At 41.8% G+C, this 26,803-nt stretch overlaps 2 protein-coding genes across 13 annotated transcripts in view; one reads left to right on the plus strand and one right to left on the minus strand.

Annotated features, from left to right (window-relative positions):
* SCYL3 (SCY1 like pseudokinase 3) overlaps positions 1–26,803 on the plus strand; it is a 44,565-nt gene that overhangs the window by 15,629 nt on the left and 2,133 nt on the right. For 8 of the 12 annotated variants that reach the window (XM_035719362.2, XM_025430405.3, XM_025430406.3 and 5 more), the window contains 9 exons: positions 2,378–2,491; positions 4,364–4,420; positions 5,615–5,717; positions 6,913–7,024; positions 9,066–9,143; positions 11,445–11,584; positions 12,901–13,085; positions 23,401–23,572; positions 25,981–26,139. In XM_035719362.2, the coding sequence (XP_035575255.1) occupies positions 2,378–2,491; positions 4,364–4,420; positions 5,615–5,717; positions 6,913–7,024; positions 9,066–9,143; positions 11,445–11,584; positions 12,901–13,085; positions 23,401–23,572; positions 25,981–26,139 (1,120 nt within the window). The remainder of the gene's footprint in view (positions 1–2,377; positions 2,492–4,363; positions 4,421–5,614; positions 5,718–6,912; positions 7,025–9,065; positions 9,144–11,444; positions 11,585–12,900; positions 13,086–23,400; positions 23,573–25,980; positions 26,140–26,803) is intronic. The other 4 variants (XM_025430414.3, XM_035719364.2, XM_025430412.3 and 1 more) reach the window with 3 other exon arrangements.
* Positions 24,933–26,803, minus strand: part of C7H1orf112 (chromosome 7 C1orf112 homolog) — a 43,629-nt gene continuing 41,758 nt past the window's right edge. Inside the window, exon 26 of the transcript XR_004817616.2 lies at positions 24,933–25,393. The gene's annotated coding sequence lies outside the window, so the exon portion shown is untranslated. The remainder of the gene's footprint in view (positions 25,394–26,803) is intronic.

Here is a 26,803-nt window from a genome sequence, read left to right on the forward strand (position 1 = left end):
AGAGGCAGTTTGTGGAATGGGCAAGGGTTGTCTGACCCTGGGCAGTTTTCTATAGAACTTTATTTCAGTTTACTGTTGTCTCACTCTAGGGTAAGTCTTTACCTAAAAATACCTGCATCTGATGTTATTGTTCTTAAGACAAAATATAAAGGCTTAATTAACATTAGTGTTGCTGTGGACCATATTCCTGTTTGGTTCCCAGAATTTTGTTACATTTTATATTTTGGAGGAAGAAAAGACTATTTCTTAGAAAAAGGCAGAGTTTTACACACTCCTTCTTTTTTTTTTTTAAGATTTATTTTTATTTATTAATGATAGACATAGAGAGAGAGAGAGGCAGAGACACAGGCAGAGGGAGAAGCAGGCTCCACGCAGGGAGCCCGACGCGGGACTCGATCCCGGGACTCCAGGATCGCACCCTGGGCCAAAGGCAGGCGCAAAACCACTGAGCCACCCAGGGATCCCCTACACACTCCTTCTTATTCAAGTAGGCAGTGCTATTGAGAAACAGCCTCTTTTTTTTTTTTTTTTTCAAGGTTATTGTCACACCTGGGTGGCTCAGTGGTTGAGCGTCTGCCTTTGGCTCAGGTCGTGATCCCAGGGTCCTGGGATCAAGTCATGTGTCAGGGTCCCCACAGGGAGCTGCTTCTCCCTCTCCTATGTCTCTGCTTCTCTCTGTGTCTCTCATGAATGAATGAATGAATGAATGAATGAATAAATAAATAATAAATAAATAAATAAATAAATAATCTTTAACAAAAAAAGTTATTTATTTATTAGAGACAGAGCAAGCATGAGTGGGGGGAGGGGCAAAAGGAGAGGGAGAAGCAGACTTCCCACTGAGCAGGGAGCCTGATGCTGGACTCAGTCCTAGGACTCCATGATCATAAACTTAGCTGAAGGCAGACACTTAACCAGCTGAGCCACCGAGGCACCCCCAGAGTCAGTCTCTTAACACTGTGGTCAGGTTTGCTCTTAAGGGGATGAGGGTATAGTGCCTTTGTTTACTTCTGGTCTATTCTTGACAGTATTATTGAGCTATTTCTTGATAGGGTTTATATTCTGAAGTACTAAGGCCTTTGGCAGTCCTCCAAGATTTAAAATTACTAGTCACAAGTTAGAAACATTTCCATTTGACTCATCTCGGTGTATTTTTTTTAACTTTTTCTATTAATGGGAGACAGATTCCAAATATCACTTTGGATTTATTGTCTCTTAAAAGTATGTTTAAGATTCACGTGGAGGCATTTTTCTTTGTTGGAGACAGTACATGCACATGGTAGAAAGTTTGAATAGTGTGGGAGTGCATATAAGGAAGAATAAGCCCTCCCATCCTGAATCCAGCACCTACCTCTCTCCAGAGGCAACTGTGGTGATCAGTGTATTCATCCAGAGATGTCAGTGTGCATAGAAACCAGATATGCATATACTTATTCTTGTTTTTTTCTCAAATGTAAAAATACCAAACATATTCTGAACCTTCCTTTAGTATATATATGTCTTGGAGTGTTTCATATCAAAATATGTACATACTTGATCTAGTGAATACTATATTTAAGATGTACCTGTGTACTGAAATGATTTCTAGTTTGGGAAAAAAACATATGCTCCAATCTTGTTCTCATTTTCTTCTTCCTTCTTATTTATTTGACTATATTATTTTTTATAGTTTTAAATTTTAGCACTCCTGGGTCTGTAGGGTATTTCTGGTGGTCCTTACCATTCCATTTTCCTCTTCTTTGGGCAGTTTGTTAATGCCTACAAGATTTCAGGTGAAGTGGTTCTGAGTTCATGATAGAATATAGGTGAGAAAGAATTTAGAGGAGAAAAGTAATACAATAACCTATGGAAGCAAAGATAAGCTTTTATCTTTGAAGGATGGAAGCAAACGATGCGGGTTTTAACTCAGTTGAAGAAACTTTCAGTTTTCCTGACACCCATAGAACCAATGATTTGAGCAAAGGAAAAGCCTTTCCAGTGTACTTTCCTGTACTTTAGCCTCATGATGCTGAAGCAGGCTTGTTCAGCCTGTCATTCCTGACATTTGTACCTTGATTCATTATTGCCACAACTGGGGCAACTTGTCATATCTTTTTTTTATGTTCAGTATTTAGTTTTTAATTTATTTTTAAAAATATTTTATTTATTTATTTGAGAGAGAGCACGAGCAGAGGGAGAGTCAGAGGCAGAGAGAGAAACAGGCTTCCCACTGAGCAGGGAGCCCAACTCAGGGCTCCATCCTAGGACCCCGGGATCATAACCTGAGCCGAAGGCAGACGCTTCACCAATGGAGCCATCCAGGCGCCCCCGTATTTAGTTTTTTAAAACTCCTACTTCAAAAATTCTAGTGGCAGCCTCTTCCTGTTGTTTTTTCTAGGGACACCTAACACACAACAACGTGTGCTTGTCATCTGTGTTTGTGAGTGAAGATGGGCATTGGAAGCTGGGAGGAATGGAAACCGTGTGTAAAGTTCTACAGGCCACACCTGAGGTGAGCCACGGGATAGGCCCTCTATGGCCCTCGACTTTGAGAGCATTGTGGTAGGTGGTTCTTACCTAGAACCAATTTTCCTTCAGTGGTAGGGTGATCATAGACTTGGAAACTTGACTTTTTTGTCAGTGCTCACATTCACAGGGCACTAGGGATTTTACCCTTCAGAGGGGCCCTGGCCGTCATTTATTCCTGTCTCCTCATTTGGCAGCTGAGGCACTTGAGACTGAGAGGTAAAATGGCTCAGTTAACTTTTTAATTCAGTGTTCCTCCTGCTGTTCCTGTAGTACCCTGCCCTTAATGACTTCACTTAATGTTTAATATTAGAATTACCTTTACGTGTCTGTTTTCTTTCCCAGTGTTTGAGCTTCTTGAGAGTGTGAACATCTCGCACATGTATCTTTACATCTCTGCCTAGACTAGTGCCCGGCATGCATAGGTACTCACGAAATGTTCCTGAACAACCATCCACATTGTCCAAAGTTGTACATTGTGTCCTGTGAGCTGGAATCAGGATGCTCCCAGAGGGCTGTGTTGTTGCTGCCTCCATGCTTCTTAGTTGTCTGACTGGGATCTGCACATTTCCCTCCTAGCTTGATGCACTTAGTCTCTTTTGTTTCTTGTTTTCACCACTTTGCTGTTGCCACTAGACCTGGTCTCTCTAAAAAAACAAACAAAAAACCACAACCAGTCCCATCGTGGCAACCCCCCTGACATGGTGGCTCACTGACTTACCGACTCTGGCTGCTTTCCCCTGTTCTCTTGTGGGGCTCCCACATGTGAGCCATGCTGAATGTGCACCTTCCTGGGCTTTTCCACCATGAAGACGCTCCTCTGATTATTGCTGCCCCAGGCCATCCCTTTCTTCTCAGAATTCACCGTACATCTAATGAGTAGACCAGCATGTAGTTCATCCTGTGACTGATGTTCCAGGTTCTTTACCACAGCATCTAAGGCCCTCCACAGTCTCTTCCCTGGCCTCCCTTGAGCCTACCATACTTCGTCCGGTTACCAAGCTGCAGTCTGGCCCCACCCTGTTCCAGGCAGCTCTGCTGTGTTTTTGGATGTGGGGTCCTCCTGCTCTTCTTCCTTTGTGTGCCATTCTGTTGCTGGGAGGCCCGTCTTCCCCTGGGCTCTCTGGAACGTATAAGGTGAAGCTAAACTCTAAGATCTAGCAAGGTCTCTTTGTGAAGCCCTCCCCTGGGTATTCCCTACCCAACATAATTAGGCCCTCCTTCTGTGCTTCCATGGCACTTGGCACGTCACTGAAATTATTAGTTTACATTCTAGGTTGTGGGCACTTGGCTGGGGGCAGGGAATTTATCATAGTCCTTCTGTATTCCTTGGACCGTAAGTGGACATGGAAGCTCTTCAAAAATATTCTTTGAATCCGTGAATGAATGTCCTTGTTCTGTGGATGTCCTCTCTAGCTTATAAGGTCCTCCACTTTTGTATCTCATGTGGCAGCAAGCCTTCAGATTGACTTGATTCAGTTGGAAGGTTAACGATAGATTTGTTCTATGCTAGAAAAGCTTTTTATTGGGTAATAACTATGCAGGATGTATTCCTAATTGTTAGTATAAGGCAGTGAGATGCAGAGATGCCTATGAACAGCAGAGGGCGTCTTATGCCGGCTGGAGGGGACAGGCAAGGGTTCTAACCTGCCTTTTCTACCAAGCCTCGTGCCATGCCAGGTACTGTATTTACATTTTTTAACTAGCAAGGTTTTAAATTTGTCCATTTAACATGTGGCATTGGTTTGAAGGCTTCATTGCTGCTGTTCATTGCTGGTTGCTTCTGTAACTTGGTGTAAGAGATTGGTTCACCAAACCTATGTATGAATTATTTTCCTTGATTTATTTCTCTGTCTAGTTTCTGAGGAGTATTCAGTCAGTAAGAGACCCAGCATCTATCCCTCCTGAAGAGATGGTAAGATGATATACGTCAGCTGTAACGAAGGCTTCTTTGTGTAACTGAGTATGAAAAACTTAAACGACCTTTCGTCTACCCCTTCTTGCTTGGCTACATTGTGGATACCTCATAATGCCTTTGGCCATGACAGCTTCTCAGATTAATCTTATCACCACAGCAGGGAGCCTTTTTCTTGACAGTCCCGTTCCATTTTTGGTCGTACAGACTGCCATGACACTGTGTAAAGATAGAGGTATGGCAGGGTGAAGAGAGTTGGTTTTTCATACACATTTCATGGTCCTTATATTTTGCTGGAAGCCCTGAGAGCTGGGGAAGCCACAGCCCTAGCCCTTCTAGGGCTTCCCACAAGCCTTTCATCTACGTATTGGTGATCAGTTAGGATTCCGTGAGGTACAGAAGAGAGATTATTGGCATTAATAATCTTGTGTGACAAAGGTCCATCTACAAATTTCCCTACTAGGTTGATGAACCTTTCTATTCTGTTTTGTTTCTGGTCTTCACCACCAGGTACTGATGAAGAAAGATTGTATTTACCAGTAAATATGAAGGAAGTTGCTCCCTCTAAATTGTTTTAATAACTATTGTAAACAGTGATCCCTGAAGACATATTTAATATACTGTACAGGAAATACAAACCCAATTACAAATCTAAATATAGACATAATACTAGAAATAAATCATGTTGATCCAAATCAGTACTGTGTGTATGTACTAGTGTTTTTCAGACTGATTTGTAGGGTTTAAATCGAGTTAGAAGTTCTGACGAGCATTTTGAGAAAAGGAGTAAAAACGAAATATCACTAAGTACTGTAATAGTAAGGCTAGTAAGTATTGTTTTATGAAGTTTTTGTTTCCATTATGTGTGTATTTATACATATGTGTGTACAGTACTACTACCACTAAAAATAATAATAAAAATTTTTAAATCTGGGTTGCAGTCAAAAATATTTTTGAAAGCCATAGACATATCATATTTAGGCCTTTTATTTTCTTCTCACCCTTGTTTGATACTTTTAAATCTTTGATAAATTGCATTCACTCATAGTTTAGAAGCCTGTAAGCCAGTGTTTGGTACTATGTAGTTAGCTGTGAGTATCATAAATGCAAAAATGGGAGACAGTGCTGCAGAGAAAAATTAGACATGTTTTATTCGGCAGATTCTCAAGTTTTAATGATCTCTACTGCTTTTAGTCTCCAGAATTCACCACTCTGCCAGAGTCACATGGACATGCCCGTGATGCCTATGCGTTTGGGACATTGGTGGAAAGTTTGCTAACAATCTTAAGTGAACAGGGTGAGTCGGAGTTCTTCTACATCTACAGAATAAGTAAGAAAGTCATTCACAGCCTGTTCTGCATGGATTCAATGGACTGCAGTCTGTGATGATAGTTAGGAACCTGTTGCTTTCCAGGTAACCTGTGTAGGGCAGATCTTCAGAGCAGTGAGGAAGGAAGCTTTGATTTCTTTACTTTGCATAGTTAGAAGCATTTGAAGTAGGAGCCCCTCCGCTCTGACTGCAAGTATCACTGGCTACCTTTCTTATTAAGTGGTGTTGATAGGCTGGTCTAACGCCTCTGTTCCTTACTCAGCCAGCCGTGTAAATGAATGCTGTTACTGACTGACATATGACAATCTGAAGGAAAGAGGAGGATTCAACATTTTTTATTAATCTAAGTCAAGCTTACCATTTATTTGCTCTTATTCTTTCCAAGTCCTTTTGATTTGTTTCTTCTGGATATAATGTACTCTTTACCTTTTCTTTGGTTGCCCCGGAAAGTCCAGGCTACTGAGCACGTGGTTTTCTTCTCTCTTTTGAGCTCTCCAGTGGCACACCTGGAGCCAGCCTCACTCTGCTCCTGCCACTCGAGGCCTCTAGGTGCCTGCCTGCCGCTGGGACTGGTGCTTACCGCGTGAGGCCCTCGCTGGCCTGGCTCGGGCTTGCACTTGGCCCAAGCTTCTTTCAGTTCTCATGGGGTTTCTTTTACTAGGTGCCTGCAGGGTTCTGAAGTTACAAGCATCATTCAGCTGCTGGCTCTAAATTGTCTCAGCCTGAATACTCCCTTAGGGTCAGGAAGCCTCCCTTGTGGGGAACGAACTCACTACTCCACTGTGTCTGGAATGGTGGCAATTATGTACCATCCTTGGAAGATGAGAGAATACAGCCACTCAGAAAACATTTCCTGTTCTGTGGAGGGGAACCCTGGTGGGAAAGGCCCACAGACCTGCCCTGTTAGACATTCTTCCGGCCTGAGCTGCATTAAAGTGCCAGCCAGGGAGCAAGGTTGGGGGGTTGGCTGTGTCGGCAGATCAGTTTTCCTCACCTGCCGGAGGAGTCTGGCTTCAGGCAAGCAGGAAGCTGGTTAGCAACAGCCAGGGCTTTGTTTGTTTGGGCTTTTACAGGTTGGTTTTTGCTCTCGTCAGTCTCCAGCTATAGAGGTCCTGGAAAGAGGGAGAAGGCATTGGAAACTAACTGTAGCTCTGGATTTCAGTTTCAGCGGATGTTCTCTCCAGCTTCCAACAGACCTTGCACTCAACCCTGCTGAATCCTATTCCAAACCGTCGGCCAGCGCTCTGCACCTTACTGTCCCATGACTTCTTCAGGTGAGGGAGTCTGGTGGGCCTTGCAGACCCTCCCACTGCCTCTGGCCTGCTCTCCGACCTGTGCTCTGCCCTGGGGCTCAGGGGCTCCGACACACGGCCCCTTCTGTTGTTGCTGTTCATTGTCAGGAGAGGTTAAATCACGTCCATGTGGGAAAATAGAGGGTGAGATTGGGCTGCCTCTCAGGTTCCTATCACAGGAAGTTTGAGAAATCTTTAACTGTGGTGAAGGTTTGAGTCTAAAGTTACAACCAGGTCCCCTTAGGACTTCTGATGGAGAAGAAGATAGGCTGTGTCCAGCGGTTTGCAGTTGTCAGGTAATTGAGAAACTCCCCTGCCATCATGTTATTGATATGAATTGTTACTGTTGAAATTTTTTCTTGTTGGGGGAACGGAGCTCATTTTTCTTCAGGCCGAAGATTGTCTTCTTGGTTTAGTAATTCGTGATGGACGAGCACAGAGGTCGATTTAAAGGGAGGGCACGACAAAATGTTAATACTGTCACTGGATTCAGAGATGTTTCTGAACCTCTCTTCAAGGTCAGTTTTAATGATGCATCCTCCTCCTTTCCATGACTCACAGGTTAACTTCATGGTCGCAACTTTTATTAGCAAAATTGACATTATGTCCATTTTGAAACTAAAGATCCTTATGTGTTTGCAGTTGGAGGGCCTGAGAAAAACCAGAGTGAGGGGAAAGCTGATGTTATCCTCAGAGGGGGTGAATTACCTCCAGGGTGGAGCTAGAGGCCATATTAAAAAGGGCAGAGGGGTCATTACACTAAATTTATTAGAATTTTGTGTTTCAGAGAAACTGTTTGAAACCTTTCCCATTACAAGTCACTTTATTTACCTTGATATAAGGCACTTTATTTACCTTGATATAAGGCCTCTACAAAGAATAGTCCTTTACTGCAAGTAGATTCTCTCATCGCTGTGTGATAAGAGTTCTTTAGTGATAATTGTATTTTAAGTAGAGATGGGAGAGAAAGCTAAAACACACACTGTTTCCCCCTTCCTGAACTCTGGGTTAGACGTGAGACGAGAACCTGGCCAGAGAGAGCAGGAGAAGCCGGGTTGGCATCTCTTGCTGAGGCAGCCGAGCCAGCTTGATGAGTCTTCAGTTAAGACTTTTGTGCTTTTTGGGATCCCTGGGTGGCGCAGCGGTTTGGCGCCTGCCTTTGGTCCAGGGCGCAATTATGGAGACCCGGGATCGAGTCCCACGTCGGGCTTCCGGTACGTGGAGCCTGCTTCTCCCTCTGCCTGTGTCTCTGCCTCTCTCTCTCTCTCTCTCTGTGTGTGACTATCGTAGATTAAAAAAAAAAAAAAAAAAAAAAGACTTTTGTGCTTTTTCTCTGCTGCTAAGCCAGAGTTTGGAAAGGGGTGTGGATGTAAGATGTGGCGACCCCGGGACAGGAAGCTGGTGAGGCTGAACACGGCAGTGTCCATCCCAGGCCCAGTAGCCTTGTCCTGAGGGATAGGGGAATGGGAGCAGACTCGGGGACCCTGTGGGGAGCCCACAGCCTCTCACCCTCCTCCCTACCGGGTTGAGAAAATGGCCTCCCCGCTTCAGGCAGGAGTGATGGGAAGGCTCCTGTGATTGGCACACGAGATGCCTCCCCCCCAGCCCTCTCGTAGTTCTCACTCCACCATAGCAGACTAGAGATTCAGCAACTGTTGCAGTGCTTGATCACCTCAGTACCATCGCTCTCAGGACAGTTCATTTCACCACATCTGTTGCAACAGAAGTTCAGATGCCTCTGATTGCTCAAACCACCGAGTCTATGGGTGTTTGCACACCATGTGTGCTGAAGCCTGTATCCTTTTCACAGATCTCTTTGCTGTTCTTAAAATGCTGGATTCTTCACGGGCTGGTTCAGAGCCCCTGCCTCATGAGCTATGTAGTTTAAATTATGTCTTCTAAGTGGCACAGGACATTGTTTCCTTGAAGACTTACGTAGTGTGGTCTGTGGTTATTGCTTCTGTGTTTAACATGCCTTCTGTAATCTATTGTCCTTTATATTTTTTTTCTCTTTGGCATTTAGGAATGATTTTCTAGAAGTTGTGAATTTCTTGAAAAGTTTAACATTGAAGAGTGAAGAGGAGAAAACTGAATTCTTCAAGTAAGTTCAGAAAGTTAAAGGCTTAAAATTCAGTAACGTGGGGATCCCTGGGTGGCGCAGCGGTTTAGAGCCTGCCTTTGGCCCAGGGTGCGATCCTGGAGACCTGGGATCGAATCCCATGTCAGGCTCCCGGTGCATGGAGCTTGCTTCTCCCTCTGCCTATGTCTCTGCCTCTCTCTCTCTCTCTCTCTCTCTGTGTGTGACTATCATAAATAAATAAAAATTAAAAAAAAAAATTCAGTAACGTGGACTAAGTCTGTGTCATCACTTCAGGTATTATAGAGAGAGGACTTAAGACATTTTATTTCTTGGACCAAGTTTATCAGACATTTCCTATGTGCTGGCTTTCTGCTAGGCCCTGGGTTGGAGGGAGGGTTCTGGTGGAGAAGCATACAGACTGGTAGTCCTTAAATGGTGATAGAGCTTGTAGGCGGCATTCTGAGACCCCAGAGGATGAAGGAGGCAGTGGTTGGAGAAGAAGTATTCTAGGCAGAGGGGCAGCATGTATGAATGTGCAAGTCAGAGCACGGTGCATCCTGTGTGTGGCACAACTAGCAGCTAGGTTCTAGTGGAGTGCAATCTCCAGGGCAGGGTTGGGTGAGAGACACCCTCAGGTAGGGTGGTGAGGAGCATTGACACTGTTCATAAGCAGTGGGCTTCAGGCATCGAAACTGTGGAAGTCATGGAAGCAGGCTATGAGATGGTTAAATCTCCTGAAGCAGATCACTCTGTTGTCTCTGGGGAGCACAGATTTATTTCTCATGGGACTTGGATGTTGGTAGACCATGGTGGGCCTCAAGTGAGGTCAAGATAGATAAGAAGTACTCACAACATCAAATTGGCAGGTCCTTAATGATTATCACCAAGAGCATGAGAGGATCCTGGAGGAGAGGCCCTAATGCACAGGGATTGGGAGGAGTTTGGGATCAGGCTATCTCTGTGCCATGTGTGGAGCTATAGGTGGAGATATGTGTGGGCATTTGGCCAGATGGATCTGAGGCCCAAGAGAGACATCTGCAACTGACAAGCCAGCAGTGAGGATTGGGGTGGAGGAGCTTGCAGTTGGTAACAGTTTCTCAGAGAAAGCAAGGACATGGGGAAGACCATGTGCTCAGATTGTAACCTGGGGAACCCACCCAACCTTGTAAGGGGGTGGCTGAGAAGTGAGACAAAGCAATGATGGTTAGAGGAACTTCAGAGAATGCCCAGAAGCCTGGGGAAGGTGGGGGGATGCCTGGTCACCGAGGAGTTCAGGGAGCACGGGCAGCCTTCTCTGAAGGGGAGCCAGGCCACAGTGAGTACAGAAGTGAACAGAAGGTGAGAAAGTAGACATTGGATAAAACCTCCTGAGGCTTCAGAGAAGAGAGAACAGACAGTAGCTGGAGAGGGGAGTGGAGATGGGAAGGACATTTTTAAGGGTGGAAGAGATGTGAGTACGTCTGTAGGCTAAGGGAGTAGGGCTCATGGAAGATAGCAGTCCTGGAAGAGGATGGGTGAAGGGTGATGGCTGCATGGAAGGCAGTTGGAAGAAAGAGGAGGCCCTGGGACCCTTGGGACCTAGGGAGGAAGCAGGAGTGAATATGTAGACCTGTTTGTTCACAGTGGCCTGTTTCCTCATGTGGTTAGAGGCAGGACTTCTAACGGTGATAGTGAGAGTTTACTACTGTTGCTCCCTAATATCTGGGTCCCTCTTTTTTTTTTTTTTTTCAAGATTTTTTTTTTTGAGAGAGGGAGACAGAGAGCAGGGGACAAAGCAGAGGTTGAGAGAGAGAGAGAATCCCAAGCAGACTCTCATGAACATGGAGCCCAACATGGAGCTTGATTCCACGACCCCAAGATCATGACCTGAGCCAGAATCAAGAGTCAGCCGCTTACTGAGCCACAGAGCGCCCCAAATTATCTGTGTGTTAACAGAGTGCTCTTACATGTGTTATTTTAGAAAGTTTAGTAACAAAAGCTTTTTTGTTGTTGTTCACTGTGGAAACTCTACATAATCTACTATCCTCCATGTTTTTTTTAATTTGAAGAAAGTCCTTTTTATTGGGTAGGAAGCCTCTGGCTTATTGGGGAAAGGATTGCAACCTTTCATAGCTCAGATCGGAGCTTGTATATATGCCGGCAGCCTTGTCTCACCCTCTACATTTCTCCTAAAAACCTCGGACCTCCCTGTGCACTTTTCCTGGCCACAGTGCATAGTGCTTCACTCTGACAGAAGTAGGAGAGAGCTGTATGTCTGAAGTGTACAAGGGAGTGGATCCGATGTCACAGCCAGGTTCCCAGGTTCTTCTTCTTTGCCCTCAGATTCCTGCTGGACAGAGTCAGCTGCTTGTCAGAGGAGTTAATAGCCTCACGGTTGGTGCCTCTTCTGCTTAATCAGTTGGTGTTTGCAGAGCCAGTAGCTGTGAAGAGTTTTCTTCCTCACTTGCTCGGCCCCAAAAAAGGTGAATTTTTTTCAAAGGATTATTGGGTATTAAGGAGTTTGGGCATTACTAGTCTTTATTTGAGCAGACTGAGATTACTACCTGGTATAGGTAGAGAATGTCTCTAAAAATAGCTATTGGCCTATGAGGTGATCATTTTGACTAAAACCTGGGTACAAGAGCCCATGAGGTAAATAAGGAGCATCTCCTGGAGAGTCAAATTTACCGTAGAAGGGTAGTATATTGAAAAAGTCCACACACACGTAAGATTAGAATAGGAGATGCACGTGGAGTTTTAAGGTAAGGCATACATCGTCATAGGACTTTTGCATTTGCAGTTAGGCCTGTGCCTTCTGACTTCCCAGGAGCAACCCATTTATTTTGTATTTTCAGTGGAAAGATTGAAAAGCATGGAGATCACTTTCCTACTTGGAGCTTCCGTTTTTTCTGAATGTGAAATGAGGTTATTATTCTAATACCCTGTTAAGTGCTGCAGATGGTAACATACCAGGTTAGAGAATACAGCATTAACTCAGTTCTATAGAATTTTTTGTTAGGTAGAATTCTGTTTCAGAATTTATTAAAAGATCTCAATCCAAGAAAGTAGCATTATAGGTAATTATTTTACAATGTAGAATTTTTTTATATCTTTTGTCATTCTCTGAGGTGTTTTTTGTTGTTGTTGTTGTTTTCCCCAATTGTATAGTTGACACACAGTGTTACATTAGCTTCAGATGTGCAGCATACTGATTGGCCAGTCCCCGAATTTTTCTTTATAGCTCTGACATTTTGTTGCTCAGTAGACCTTAGATGGGGGTGTGCTTCTGAATCACCTGGGGAACTTTTTAAAAATTTGCTATAAGACTGATTCACTGGTCCCCAAATGACGATGATGGGTGTCTCTGATAACCACTGCCATAACTAGCAGGAAGAGATGACCACCCAGCGTCAAGTCCTGTTGTGACATTTAACACCTCCTGGTTTTGCAGATAAAATGCAACAGCAATAATGATCTAATTTAGTTAATGAAATTCCGCATTAAGTGGAAACATATAAAAAGTTACTGATTCCGGAACCTATTAAAATAGAAGCTTTTTTGTTACTGATGAAGTCTGATAGACCATTTCAAAAATATTTCTACAATTAAGATAATTGAGCCTTGAGTGATTTGGGTCAACGACAAAGGTTCCCTTTGGTTTGGGGCCCCTAAGAATTTAGAAGAGTACTTAGAATGTGTGTGCAGTTGAGGGCTCAGTTTATAAATTATCCTTTGTGCTCCCTTCATGGAAATGACAGTGTTCTTTTTTATCTCTAACCACCTGTGATCTGGGGGATAGACAGTGCACGGGGACAGACCCCCTGTCTACTGTCACCGGCCCTGTTCCAGTCACGGGTCATCCCGGTGCTGCTGCAGCTGTTTGAGGTTCACGAGGAACATGTGCGGATGGTGCTCCTGTCCCACCTGGAGGCCTACGTGGAGCACTTCACTCAGGAGCAGCTGAAGAAAGTCATCTTGCCACAGGTTAGAGGCGGGCGCTGCACAGGCCATCTGGAGTGTGGCGAGGAGTGGTGGGTGCAGCAGGCACTAGTCACTTGGGGCCCAAAGGAAGGCGGGGGTTTTGGAGCATGGATATTGTTGCTTCGGAGGCTCTCAGGCAGCGGTTGGGTTTCAAAGCTACTGGGATTCAGAGGGCTCAAGTTCAGCTTGCATTTCCATTCACATAGGCAGATTTGCTGAACTAACATATCTGGTCTTAACCCAGGAAAAACTGTTATTCTGTTTGCTAATTCTTTGGGGAAGAAGAACAGGAGTCCTTTGTGGATGCTTTGTGACATAAACCGCAAGTGTCCATAATTATATACCATAAGATAATTCGGTTCTAACCAAGAGGAGCATGAAATCATTCCTACCAGTGGTCCCCCGCCTGTTGATCAGCTGCTCGGGGGCTCCAGGTTTGCGCTGGATTACTGTGGCTGATGGAAAAAATTACCACAACTGGCCTGGCTGAAAACGATAGAAATCTCTTCTCTTCTGGTTCTGGAAATCATGGTGTCAGTGGGACTGTGCTTCCTCTGAAGGCTGTAGGGGAGGGTCCTTCCTTGCCTTTGTTCCCAGCTTTCTGGTAGCTCCCAGCAGTTCTTGACGTTTCTTGGCTTGTAACTGTGTCATGCCGATCTGCCTCTGTTGTCATGTGGCCTTTTTCCTCCATGTCTTCACTTGGCCTTTTTAAAAAGACACAAGTCATTGGATTCAGAGCCCACCTTTACCCAGTGCAATCTCATTTTAAGTTCGCATTCCAGGTGGACATGATTTTTTAGGAGACAGTCTTCTAAAGTACAAGATTTTAAAAGGTTTTGTCAGCCCTGTGATATCTTTCAGGTAATTTGTTTTCCTGAGATTAATTTATTTGCACATTATTCGTAAGGCCTGGTTTCCTGCCAGGTCTTTTGTTTAGGCCCTGGGACTGTAGGCGTATAGAATGTCCCTTGCTTTCAGGGAGCTAAGAGGTAGGAGAGAGACGGGTTTGTTGCTGTTGCTATATAACACCCCCCCCCCTCCCCCCAGTGCCTTAGTGCCTTAAGACAACAGTCATTTTTGTCTCACAATTCTTTGGACTGACTGGGCACAGTTTGGGGATTCTGTGATTCCACGTAACATCAGCTGATGAGCTGTCCCTTGGCACGCTGGAGGGGATGGCTGAAAGGCTGAGCTGGGCCAGGCTCCACTCTCCATGTAGTCTCAGGATATGTCAGGGCCTCTGTTCCCCTTTGTCCCATCTCTAACAGGGTGGTGGACATCTTGCATGGCTGCCCAGGACTACCAGAAGCACTAGAGTGGCCTTCCTAAGGCACAGGTTAAGAATAGATGGTGTCACCTCCATTACATTCTCTTGGTTTGAGGGAGTCGTAAAGTCAGCCCAGGTTAAGTGTTGGTTTACACAAGTGCATGGATATTGGGAGACCCGGGGCGGGGGGGCTGGCTTTAGGGCCAAGCAAACCCAACGTAGCACTTTGTAAACACATCTGCAGCAGTAATGTTATTCTGATGTTGTGTGTCTAAAGGGGTAGAAGAGGGACAGAGCACTCCCCCCACAATCGAGTTCTCATAGGTCTCAGAATTGGCACTGAGCCGAGCTCAAAGAATGACTCGTTGTCAGCATGTGAAAGACTATGAAGCCTCTCCTCTGTAGGGGAATAACTTGGCCAATTTTTTAAAAAGATTTTATTTATTTTAGAGAGAGCACGTGAGCAGGAAGGGGCAGGGAGAGAGAATCTGAAGCAGACTCCGTACTGAGTGTGGTACCTGATGCGGGTCTCAATCCCACAACTGTGAGGCCATGCCCTGAGCCAAAACCAGTCAACCGACTGTGCCACCCAGGCACAGACCAAAACTTCTGAGACCTGCATGTGGCTGTCTTAGTTGAGTTTCTTTAGGTTGCAAGGAACTGAAACCCACTTAAGTGAAAGCAAAACAAGAGGCTTTAATAAAAAGATGTCAGGACCACCTTACATGGAAATCAAGTGCAGATGGGACTCAGCCATATGGTCTTCGTTTCTTTCCTTTCTCTTTTTATCTGTCCCACTTTTGACTTAACACAGACCAATTTCATTGATGGGCATGTACACATGGCCAAACATGGTTGTCCCCGTAGCTTTCAAGTTCATTGTTCTCATTTTAGCAAGCCATATTGGTGTCTTTACCTTCCAGTTATTGCTGGAAAGAGATCTCAGTTGGCTCAGTTTGGGCCAGATGTTATGTGCATCAGATATTAAGAGAGCTTTCCAAGACCTGTCCTTTTGCGTGTGTAAAGCTGGGAACATAAGCATGAGAGCCTGGATGAGTGATTCTGAGTGTGCTCAGTGGAACACTGCCAGCTCGAGAACTGTGTTTATGGTCCTGAAATGATATGAATACAGATAAGGAGAGTGAACATTTAAAACATTTTTCAACTGGGATATAATTTACATATAACGTTAGTTTTAAGTGTACCACATGATTTAGTATTTGTATATATTTGTAAACTGATCACCCCAGTAAGACTTGTTGATATCTGTCACCATACATAGTTTATAAAATTCTTTTTTTTAATAACTTTTAAGACTTACATTCTTTGCAACTTTATGCAGTAAAGTAATATTAGTGATAGTCACCATGCTGTATATTACATCCCCATGACTTTTTTTAAGATTTTTATTTATTTATTTGAAAGAGCACAAGCGAGGGGAGGAATAGAGGTAGAGGGCTCCCCACTGAGCAAGGAGACTGACATGGGGCTCGATCCCAGTGCCCTGATGAGATCATGACTTGAGTGGAAGGCAGATGCTTAACCAACTGAGCCACCCAGGTGCCCCTGACTTTTTTTTTTTTTTCTTTTAAGATATATTTACTTGAGAGAGAGAGTGCAAGCACACAGGAGGAGTAGAAGGAGAGGAAAATTATAGTAACTCTGTGCTGAGCGAGGAGCCCAGCACAGGGCTCGATCTTGTAGCCTGAGCCAAAACCAAGACATTTAACTGACAGTGCCACCCAGAGACCCCTGACTTATTTACTTTATAACTGGAAATTTGTACCTTTTGACCTCTTCACCCATTCTGCCCTCTCCTCACCATCCTCTTTCCCACCTCTGGCACCACCAGTCTGTTGTATGAGCTTTTGTTCCTTATTTTTTCTATTATTATTATTATTATTATTATTATTTTAAATTTTTAATTTTGGGGGGCGCCTCGATGGCTCAGATGATTAAGCATCTGCCTTCGGCTCAGGTCCTGATCTCAGGGTCTGGGATTGAGCCTTGTGTCAGGCTCCCTGCTCACAAGGAGTTTGCTTCTCCCTCTCCCTCTACCCTCTCCCCCACACAAACCCGGCCATACCCCCTGCTCATGTTCTTTCTCTCTCTCAGTCTCTCTCTCTCTCTCTCTCTCTCTCTCTGTCTCTCAAATGAATACATAAAATCTTTAATAAAAAAATATTTTAAAATTTTTATTAAGTCATCTCCACACCCAACGTAGGGCTTGAACCCATAACCCCAAGATCAAGTCACATGCTCCACTGATTGAACCATCCAGGCACCCCTGTTTTGTTTTTTTGATTCCACCTATAAGTGAGATCATATGGTATTTGTCTTTCTGTCACTTATTTCACTTAGCATAATGCTCTCAAAGTCTCTCCATGTTGTCACAAATGGCAAGATTTTGTTTTTTATATGGCTGAATTATATTCCTCTGTGAGTATATGTGTGTGTATAAATTCACATTTTCTTTATTCATTCATCCATTGATGGACACTTAGGTTTCCGTATCTTGGATGTTATAAATAATCCTGCAGTAAATGGGAGGGGGTTGTTAAATGTAAATTAAATGTAAGTTAGTGTTTTTGTTTTCTATGGATAAATTCCCGGAATTGGAATTGCTGGATCTTACAGTAGTTCTCTTCTGTTCTGTTCTCCTTTTTGAGGAACCTCCATATTGTTTCCAAGTGGCTGCACTGATTTCCATTCCCACCAGTAGTGCACTAGGGTTCCCTCCTCACATCCTCGCCAGCCCTTGTTACCTCTGGTCTTTTTAATAAAAGTCATTCTAATAGGTATGAGATGATGGCTCATTTGTCCTGATATGTCACTATTACAGTGTATCATTGACTGTACTCCTCATTCTGTGCCTATTTCTCCTGTGATTTACTCATATGTTGTAACTGGAAGCCTGTACCTCTCACCCGACATCGTGCCCAGCCTTTTTCTCCCTCCTCTCTGGCAACCATCAGTTCTCTGTATTTATAGGTGTGATTCTGCTTTTTGTTTCATTTGTGTGTGTGTTTTGTTTTTTAGATTCCATTCATGAGTGGAATCGTATGGTATTTGTCTTTCTGAGTCTGACTTGTTTCACTTAGCATATCCCCTCTAGGTCCATCCATATTGTCTCAGGTGGCACGATTTCATCTTTTGTCACGGCTGAGTAGTATTCCACTGTGTATATATCCAACGTGTTTCTTACCATTTGTCTATTGATGGACATGTAGGTTGTTTCCATGTCTTGGCTATTGTAAATAATGTTGCAGTAAACATGCAGTAAGCCATGTAGTGAACATGTGCCTGTATCTTTTTTTTTTTTTTTTTTAAGATTTTATTTATTTATTAGAGACAGAGAGAGAGAGAGAGACAGGCAGAGGGAGAAGCAGGCTCCATGCAGGGAGCCTGACGTGAGACTCGATCCCAGGTCTCGGGGATCGTGCCCTGGGCTGAAGGTGGCACTAAACCACTAAGCCACTGGGGCTGCCCATGTATCTTTTCAAATTAGTGTTTTCATTTTCTTTGGGTAAATATTCAGTAGTGGAATTTTTAGATCATATGGTATTTCTATTTTTAATTTTTTGAGGAACCTCTATACTGTTTGCCACAGTGGCTGTACCAATTTGCATTCCCACCAACAATGTATTAGGGTTCCTTTCTTTCCATATCCATACCAACACTTGTTATTTTTTGTTTCTTTGATTTTAGCCATTCTGACAGGTATAAGATGATAACTCATTGTGTGGTTTTGATTTGCATTGTATGGCTTTATTTCTGGGTTCTTGATTCTGTTACACTGATGTATGTGTCTGATTTTAAGCAAATACCATATTGTTTTGATTCTACAGCGTTGTGTAATATGCTTTGAAGTCATGGAGTGTGATACCTCCAGCTTTTTTCTTCTTACGTTTGCTTTGGAAAAAAAAAAAAAAAAGATTTGGCTATTGGAGGTCTTTTGTGGTTCCATAGAAATCTTAGAATTATTTGTTCTAGTTCTATAAAAAATGCCATTGGTATTTTGATAGGGATTGCATTGAATCTGTAGATTGGGTAGAATGGGCATTTTAACAGTATTAATTCTTCTAATCCATGAGCACAAGAAAATTTCTATGTATTTGTGTCTGCAGCTTCTTTTATTAAATACTGACGTTTTTCAGGATATAGGTATTTTACCTCCTTAAATTAATTCCTAATTATTTTATTCTTTTTGATGCAGTTGTAACTGGGATTGTTTTCTTAACTTCTCTTTCTGGTAGTTTGTTATTAGTGTATGAAATGCAACAAATTTTTGCATATTAATTTTGTATCCTGCAACTTTACTGAATTTTTTTTTAGATTTATTTATTTATTTATCCATGAGAGAGAGAGAGAGGCAGAGACACAGGGAGAGGGAGAAGCAGGCTCCATGCCGGGAGCCCGATGCGGGACTTGATCCTGGGACTCCAGGATGGCGCCCTGGGCCAAAGGCAGGCGCTAAACCGCTGAGCCACCCAGGGACCCCCTGAATTTTTTTTATTACAGATTTTTTTTTTTAGTAGAGTCTTTTAGAGTTTGACTACATATATGTTTTCTGACTAGTCATATACATATATACGTCATCTGAAAATCGTGACATAAAACTGAAAAAAAAAAGTAAAACCTTCTTTGTGATTTGTATGCCTTTGATTTATTTTCTTATATAATGGCCATGACTAGGGGGATCTTTCTATTCCTCATCTTAGAAGAAAAGCTTCAACTTTTCAGTGTTGAGTATATTGTTAGCTGTGGGCTTGTCATAGATGGCGTTTATTATGTGGAAATACATTCCCTCTATAGCCACTTTGTTGAGAGTTTTTATCATAAATGGATGTTGGCTTTTGTCAAGTGGTTTTTCTGCATCTACTTAGGTGATTTTATGATTATTAACCTTCATTTTGTTAATGTGGTATATTACATTGATTTGCAAAAGTTGAAACATCCCTATGTCCCTAGAATAAATCTTACTGGATCATAGTGTATGATCTCTTTAATGTATTGTTGAATGTGGTTTGCTGGTATTTTTTGAGGAATTTTGCATCTGTGTTTATCAGGGATATTGGTGTGCAATTTTATTTTTTTTTATAGAGCCTTTGGTTTTGATATCAAGGTAATGCTAACCTTATAAAATTGAGTTCTCTCCTCTTCAATTTTTGGAACAGTTGAAGATTGGTATTATTTCTTTAAATGTTTGGTATAAATTCTTTTTTATTTATTCATTCACGAGAGACAGAGGGACAAAGACATAAGGCAGAGGGACAAGTAGACTCCCTGCGGGGAGCCTGATGTGCGACTCAGTCTCAGGACCCTGGAATCACAACAGGAGCCAAAGGCAGACACTCAACCCTGAGCCACCCAGGTGCCCTGAATGTTTGGTATAATTCACTAGTGAAACCATCTGGTCCTGGACTTTTGTTTGTTGGGAGTTTATGGATTATTCAGTCTCCTTCCTAGGGATCAGCCTATTCAGATTTTCTGTTCCTTTATGATTCAGTTTTAAGAAGTTGTATATTTCTAGGAATGTATCCATTTCTTCTAGTTTATCTAATTTGTTGGCATATAATCACTCATAGTAGTCTCTTATGATGCTTTGTATTTCTGTGGTATCAGTTGTAACACCTCTTTTGTTTCTGATTATATTTGTGTCCTCCCTTTTTTTTTTTTTTGATGTGTCTAGCTAAAGCTTTCAGTTTTATCTTTTCAAAGAACCAGCTCTTAGTTTTTTTTGTTGTTGTTGTCTTTTTAGTTTCTGTTTCATTTATTTTTTTTTCATTTATTCTTTTTCTAGCTCTTTGAGGTATAAAGTTAATGTTTGAGATTTTTGTTGTTTCTTAAGGTAGGCTTTTATCACAGTGAATTCCCCTCTTAGAACTGCTTTTGCTGCATCCCATAAATTTTGTTATGTTGTTTTTCCATTTTCATTTATCTCATAAGGTTTATTTTTTGTTTCTCTCCTTTGATTTCTTCTTTGACCCATGGGTTGTTCAGTAGCAGGTTTAATCTCTTATGTATTTGTGAATTTCCCAGTTTTCTTCTTGTGATTGATTTCTAGTTCATACCATTGTGGTTAGAAAAGATGCCTGATGTGGTTTCAGTTTTCTTAAATTTATTGAGACTTGTGTGGAAAATGTCCCATGTGCACTTGAAAAGATTATGTATTCTGCTGTTTTGGATGGAGTGTTCTGTATATATCTGTTATGTTCATTTGGTTTAATGTGTCATTCAAAACCACTGTTTAAAAAAACAAAACAAAACACTTTCCTTCTTGATTTTATGTCTGATTTATCTTTTGATGTAGGTGGGGTGTTCAAGTCACCTATAATTATTATTACTATTTTTCTGTTAATATTTGCTCTGTGTATTCAGGTGCTTCTATGGTGTGTGTATAGCTGTTTACTATTGTTCTATCGTTTTGTTGGATTTCTTTTCTATCCTCTTGTTGGATTGATCCCTTTATCATTATGTGGTGCGCTTCTTTGTTTCCTGCTGCAGCTTTGTTTTAAAATCTATTTTGTCTGATAAAAAATATTGCTACCTCAGCTTTTTTTTACTTCCACTTGTTTGGAATATCTTTTTTAATTCCTTCACTTTCAGTTTGTATGTATCTCTAGATTTGAGTGAGTCTCTTGTAGGCAGTATATTGATGGGTCTTGTTTTTTTTATCTGTGCAGTCAACTTGCATCTTTTGATTGGAAATTTAGTTCATTCATGTTTAAAGTAATTATTGATAGGTATGTACTCACTGCCATTTTAAACATGTTTTCTGGTTGTTTCTGTAGTTCTTCTGTGTTCCTTTCTTCTCTTGCTCTCTTCTGTTGTGGTTTGATGGTTTTCTTAGTGTTGTGCTTGGATTCCTTTCTCTTTTACATTTTGTGTATCTATTACAGGTGTTTGATTTGTGGTTAGCACTAAGTTCATATATAAAATCTTGTGTGTATAGCAGTCTATTTTAAGTTGATGGTCTTTCCAGTGCTTTCTTTAGACTGTGTTTGAACTTAATTTTTACTACCCCCCCCAACCTTTTATGTACATGAGGTCATGTTTTATATCTTTTTTTGTGTATTCTTTGATTTTTGTAGATTATAGTTGATTTTACTTCTTTTGTGTTTTAACCTCCATATTGCTCTAAAAGTGGTTATCTGCCTTTTACTATATGTTTGTTTTGCCTGTGAAATTTTTTCCTTTCATAATTTTCTTACTATGGATTATGTCATTTTCTTTCCACTCAAAGAATTCCTTTAACATTTCTTGTATGGTTGGTTTAGTAGTGATGTACTCCTTGAACTTTTGTCTGGGAAACTGTCTCTCCTATTCTGAAAAATAACCTTGCTGGGTAGAGCATTCTTGGTTGCAGGTTTTTTCCTTTCAGTATTTTGAGTATCCTGCCACTCCCCCTGGCCTGCAGAATTTCTCCTGAGAAATCAGCTCATAGTGTTATGGGATTTTATTTGTCTGCAACTGTTTACTTTTTTTTTGCTGCTTTTAAAATTCTCTCTTGATGATCATTTTCATTTCAGTTATATTGTGTCATGGCATGGGCCTTCTTAGGTTAATCTAGTTAGGGGCCCTCCTTGCTTCTTGGGCTTGGATGTCTGTTTCCTTTCCCAGATTAGGGATGTCTTCAGCAATTATTTCTTCAGATGAGTTTTGTTTTCTTTTCTCCCCTTCTTCTGGGATTCCTGTAAGTACTGTTATTATGCTTGATGTCACTGAATTCCTTTAACCTATCCTCATGTTTATTATTTTCCTTTTTGCCGTTCAGTTTGAGTGCATTCCATTACCATTTTCCAATTGCTGATTCGCCAATATCAATCTTCTATCTACTAATCAACTGATATTTCCTTAGTGTATTTTTTGTTATTGAATTTTTTAATATTTTGTTTGTTGAAATGATTTTTGTTTTGTTGAAATGCTGATTTCACCCACTCTTTTCTCAAGTCTATTGAGTATCTTTATGACCATTACTTCGAATAAGGCATATTGTTTATCTCCATTTCATGTAGCTCTTTTGTTGTGATTTTGTTCTTTCATTTGGGGACATGTTCCTTTGTCTCTTCGAATAAGGCATATTGTTTATCTCCATTTCATGTAGCTCTTTTGTTGTGATTTTGTTCTTTCATTTGGGGACATGTTCCTTTGTCTCTTCATTTTGTCTCTCAGTTTGTTTCTATGTATTAGGGAAATCAGCTACATCTTGTGTGGAAGAGGTCCTGTGGTGCCCAAAAGGGTAGTCCTTGACAGGTCATCAGTACCAGGCACTCCAGAGGGGTCTCCTGTATGGGTGATGCATACCCTACTCTTGTGGCTGAGCCTCATTTGCCTTTAGCACAGTCAGCTCTTGTGACCCACTTTGCCTGCTGTGGACACAGCGGACAGTGTTTGCTCCCTGTGCTGTTGAGAGGCCTGAAGCTGCTCTGCGCTCATTGGTAGGTAGGGCCAGTTGTCAGACTAGATGTCTGCAGTTAGCTCCTCTGCCACAGGTATAGGCTCTTGTCACTCTGTCTTTTGACTGAATATTTAGATTCTCCAAAGATTTGGAGAGGCCTCTATAGCCATACCACCCTGAACCCCACCCCATCTCAGCTAATCTGACAGTAAGCAGGGTCAGGCCTAATCAGTAGTTGCTGGGAGGCCTCCTTGGAATACTAGCTGTCGTCAGTATTTAAGAGGCTGTCGTCTCTTAAAGAGCTGAGATCTCCTGAGTGCTCAGCTGCCTCTGATCCTGGGGCACGAGCTGACAGGAATGATGGACAAGTCTAGAACCTTTTATAGCAGTTTCACAGTAATTTTATATTATTTCTAATGTCTTTTTGTTTTTTATTGTATTTTTAATGGTGTTTCAGTCTGTGATTGATTGGGAGGGGAAAATACTGGTCCTTGACCACGGTCAGTTTTGAGAGCTACTGACCTAGAACACCTATGTAAAAAATGAAGTCATCTGAGCAAGCATAGACTGATTGCAGTCCAGTTGGTTGTTTATGGGGACAAAAGACAGGCAACATGGTTGTGTACACTTATGACCTGATTTGCTCCTAGGTGTTACTGGGCTTGCGTGATACCAGCGATTCCATTGTGGCAATTACTCTTCACAGCCTAGCAGTACTGGTGTCTTTACTTGGACCAGAGGTGGTTGTGGGAGGAGAAAGAACCAAGATCTTCAAACGCACTGCCCCAGGTTTTACTAAAACGGTCAACCTTTCCCCAGAAGGTAAGAATGAAAAGTACAGCTTTTTATTTTAATTAGATTTTTAACAAATAACATGGTGGGTTGTCTTCAGTCAAATGATACAGAGAATGGTAAAGAGTAATTTCCCTTTCCCAATTCCTTCTGGGTGTGTAAGGTAACCAGTTTTAATAGTTTAGTGGGACTCTTTTCTTCCCTTTTGTAAAACCCACAAAGACACACAGATGTATGTTTATACACACATGCCCATATGTAGAATTTTTTAAAAAAACAATGAGCAAATACTACGTGCAATTGTACAGCCTAATTTTCACACGTAGTGGCTTATCAGAGACTGGTTTCTAGGTCAGTACATAGTAATGACACCTTTTTTGACAGCTGCCTAATATTTCACTGAATACGATTCAGTGATTTCCCTCTTAATGGATATTGCTTTCATTTCTGGATTTTTAACCACTACATTGATGCAGCAGATGTCTTTGTACCTGTATCTTTATGTAGTTTGGCTTTTATTGCTAAAAGATAAAGTCCCAGAAGTAGACCTACTGAGTCAAATGATGTATATTTAAAATTTTAGTAGATACTGTCAGCTTCTAAAAGGGCTGTAGCACCTTATAACACTAGATATTCAAATTTTTCTGGCATTGATGGCCTTTTAAGTAAAGAGCTGTTGGTTTTTAGTTACTTCAAGAAATCCTTATTTCTGGGCTATTTCCCATTGGATGTTACATGGGACAGAGCATTACTTTCTGGTCTTTGTAGGCAGTAAAAGTCAAGAATTTTATATCAGCATTATTGCTTCTTTGGTCCTGGGTATAACCTAGAATCAGATGGTGACCTTGTGAGGAAACGCAGATCTCTGATTCAGTTGTCATGGATAGTGTATTTGATATTATCCAAATAGTTACAGTAGAAAAGATCAGATTTTCCCCTAATTTTGATGCCAGGAGAATCTTTAAAGCAACACTGGCTTTCTGAAGTTTTGATGGGTCCATGTCTTCATGGTGCCAATGAAGTCTGTGTCCAGATTTGCAGAAGGTCATGAAGAAGCTGCTCCCTCCTCTCCTGCCAGGATATGTTCACACTGCATTGAGTGAATGAAGGCCGTGTGTTACCAGTTTTTCTCTTAGCAGAGTACAACAAACAGCAAATGAGAGATTTATTTATATTTCCTAACACAGGAACATTGAGGGGGGATGGTGGTGGTGGTATGTGCTATTTTGAGATAAGACTGTGGGAGTCCATCTCAGGGCAGCTTTGTATGTTGAATTAGCAAGAGTCCCCATTCTTCATAACTGTTTTATTTATTAGATGCAGTTTCCTAGTTCTGGACATTTTATATACTATTGACGTGTAATCTTAGAAACCAAAAAGGCACCAAAAGCAGGAGTAACAAATGAATTTTTATTAAAATAGATGTTCCTGGAGACTTTACAAAACAGATCAAGGTCTGATCCCACTGACTTCCCAAAGTAGTTAAACTCTTCATCCAAGATGGCTGTCGACCCCTGGTTGCAGCCTGCATTTCAAGTTCATGGCTAGAGTGGTCCTTCTTCTGAAGGATGAGAGAGAATGCTGGGGAGGGGGCATGGATACAGGAGGCTACCCTTAGACTTTTTCCTCCTTCTGTTCTTCTGCAGTTTCACTATATGGTCAGACTTCATATGGGATAATATTGAGGTTTATGAAAAGGGTAGTATCTTACTTACATTAGGGAAGTCAGTCTGGATGGAGGAGAGTTGGAGGAGACCCTGGGAGGCCCTCAGCAGGGAGGGTGGTGACAGAAGCAGGCAAGAGGCTACAGGGCTTGCAGAGGTCAGGCAGGGCCTCCCTGTGATGACCTACCTAGGCATAGGAAGTATTAAGCCAAAAATTTTGCTGGAATCCTTTGACCAAAGCCCACTGTTGAGTATGAATTTTCTGGCAAACTGTTAAAGACCATTTTTTTTTTGGAAACATTTTTTTCCCCCAGCTGGGAGTTAAATGTTTGTAACATAAAATTTACCATTTTAACCATTTTTACTGTACAGTTTGTGGCATTAAGTACATTCACATTGGTGTGCTTGTATTCTTAGACTTTTTTTTTTTTTTAAGTAGAATCAATTATTTTAAATTGACAAAATGTTCAGTGGCTGTTAACTTTTTTAATTAGGTATTCTAAAGGTTATATCTAATCCAACTGCTCACCCAATGCTTGAACTGTTTCAAGTCCCTTACCATCATGTAGACCTCAGCCTGCCCTGAAACACCTTGAGGACACAGGCAGGCCATTCTGTAATGAGTGTGTTTCTTCAGATATTTAAAGATTCTCTCTGCAACTTATCCTTTATCTGTGTTAAATATACCCATTTCCCCTGTTACTCACTTACCCTGACAGAGCAAGAAGCTATTTACTATCCTTTTTATTTTTGGGAGTTTTTATTTATCTTCAGATTCTCCCCCGCACGTCTTCTGTAGCCAGCAGAGTCAGACGGCGCCAATCTTGGAGAACCCCTCCTCTGGCATGTTCCCTAAATGTTTCTTTTCTGGCAGCATGCCCATCAGCAAGAAGCAGATACAGCGAGATTGCTACAATACTCTTTTACAGACAGGTAGAAATATTCAATTTATATAGTTTTTCCACTGTTACATGAATGTTATTCCTGAGTACAGAGTTATAAATTTTAAAAATTAAGGGCAGTTTGGGAATAACGAGGCTGATTTCTGTATAACTGTAGTCAGCTGGGGTGTCATCTGCTTTTCCTGGACTACAGGTTATATACCTACCATTTCTTCATAACTGGTGAGGAGAGCTAGCTGACATTATTTTGGTACTTCTGGTGCTTTAGTGCAACATTTTCCAAACTATATCAGAGGATGCTAATTCTGTTAGATGGCAGTAGGTATGCCATGAAAAAGAGAGTTGTGTGGTTAAGTAAGTTTGGGGAGATGTTAGTAGCAGAGTCCTGACACACTTATTGTGCAAGATTCCAGGACCTTGACTACATTTAAGGATATCTGATTAAAATGAGGGTATGTTAGGGTTGCCTGGGTGGCTCAGTTGGTTAAGCATCTTACTCTTGATTTCAGCTCAGGTCATGATCTCAGGGTCTTGAGATCAAGCCCCTCTGTGCTGGGCATGGAGCCTGCTTAAGATTCTCTCTTTCTCTCTTCTGCCACCCCCCCCCCTTCTAAAAAAAATAAAAGAGATACTATGTTGGTTTAAGGCAAACTTATTTGAGCACACAACACTTTTTGGGGTTAACACTGCCTGGC

The sequence above is a fragment of the Canis lupus genome, chromosome 7 (assembly GCF_003254725.2).
Source record: "Canis lupus dingo isolate Sandy chromosome 7, ASM325472v2, whole genome shotgun sequence".
NCBI lineage: Eukaryota > Metazoa > Chordata > Mammalia > Carnivora > Canidae > Canis > Canis lupus.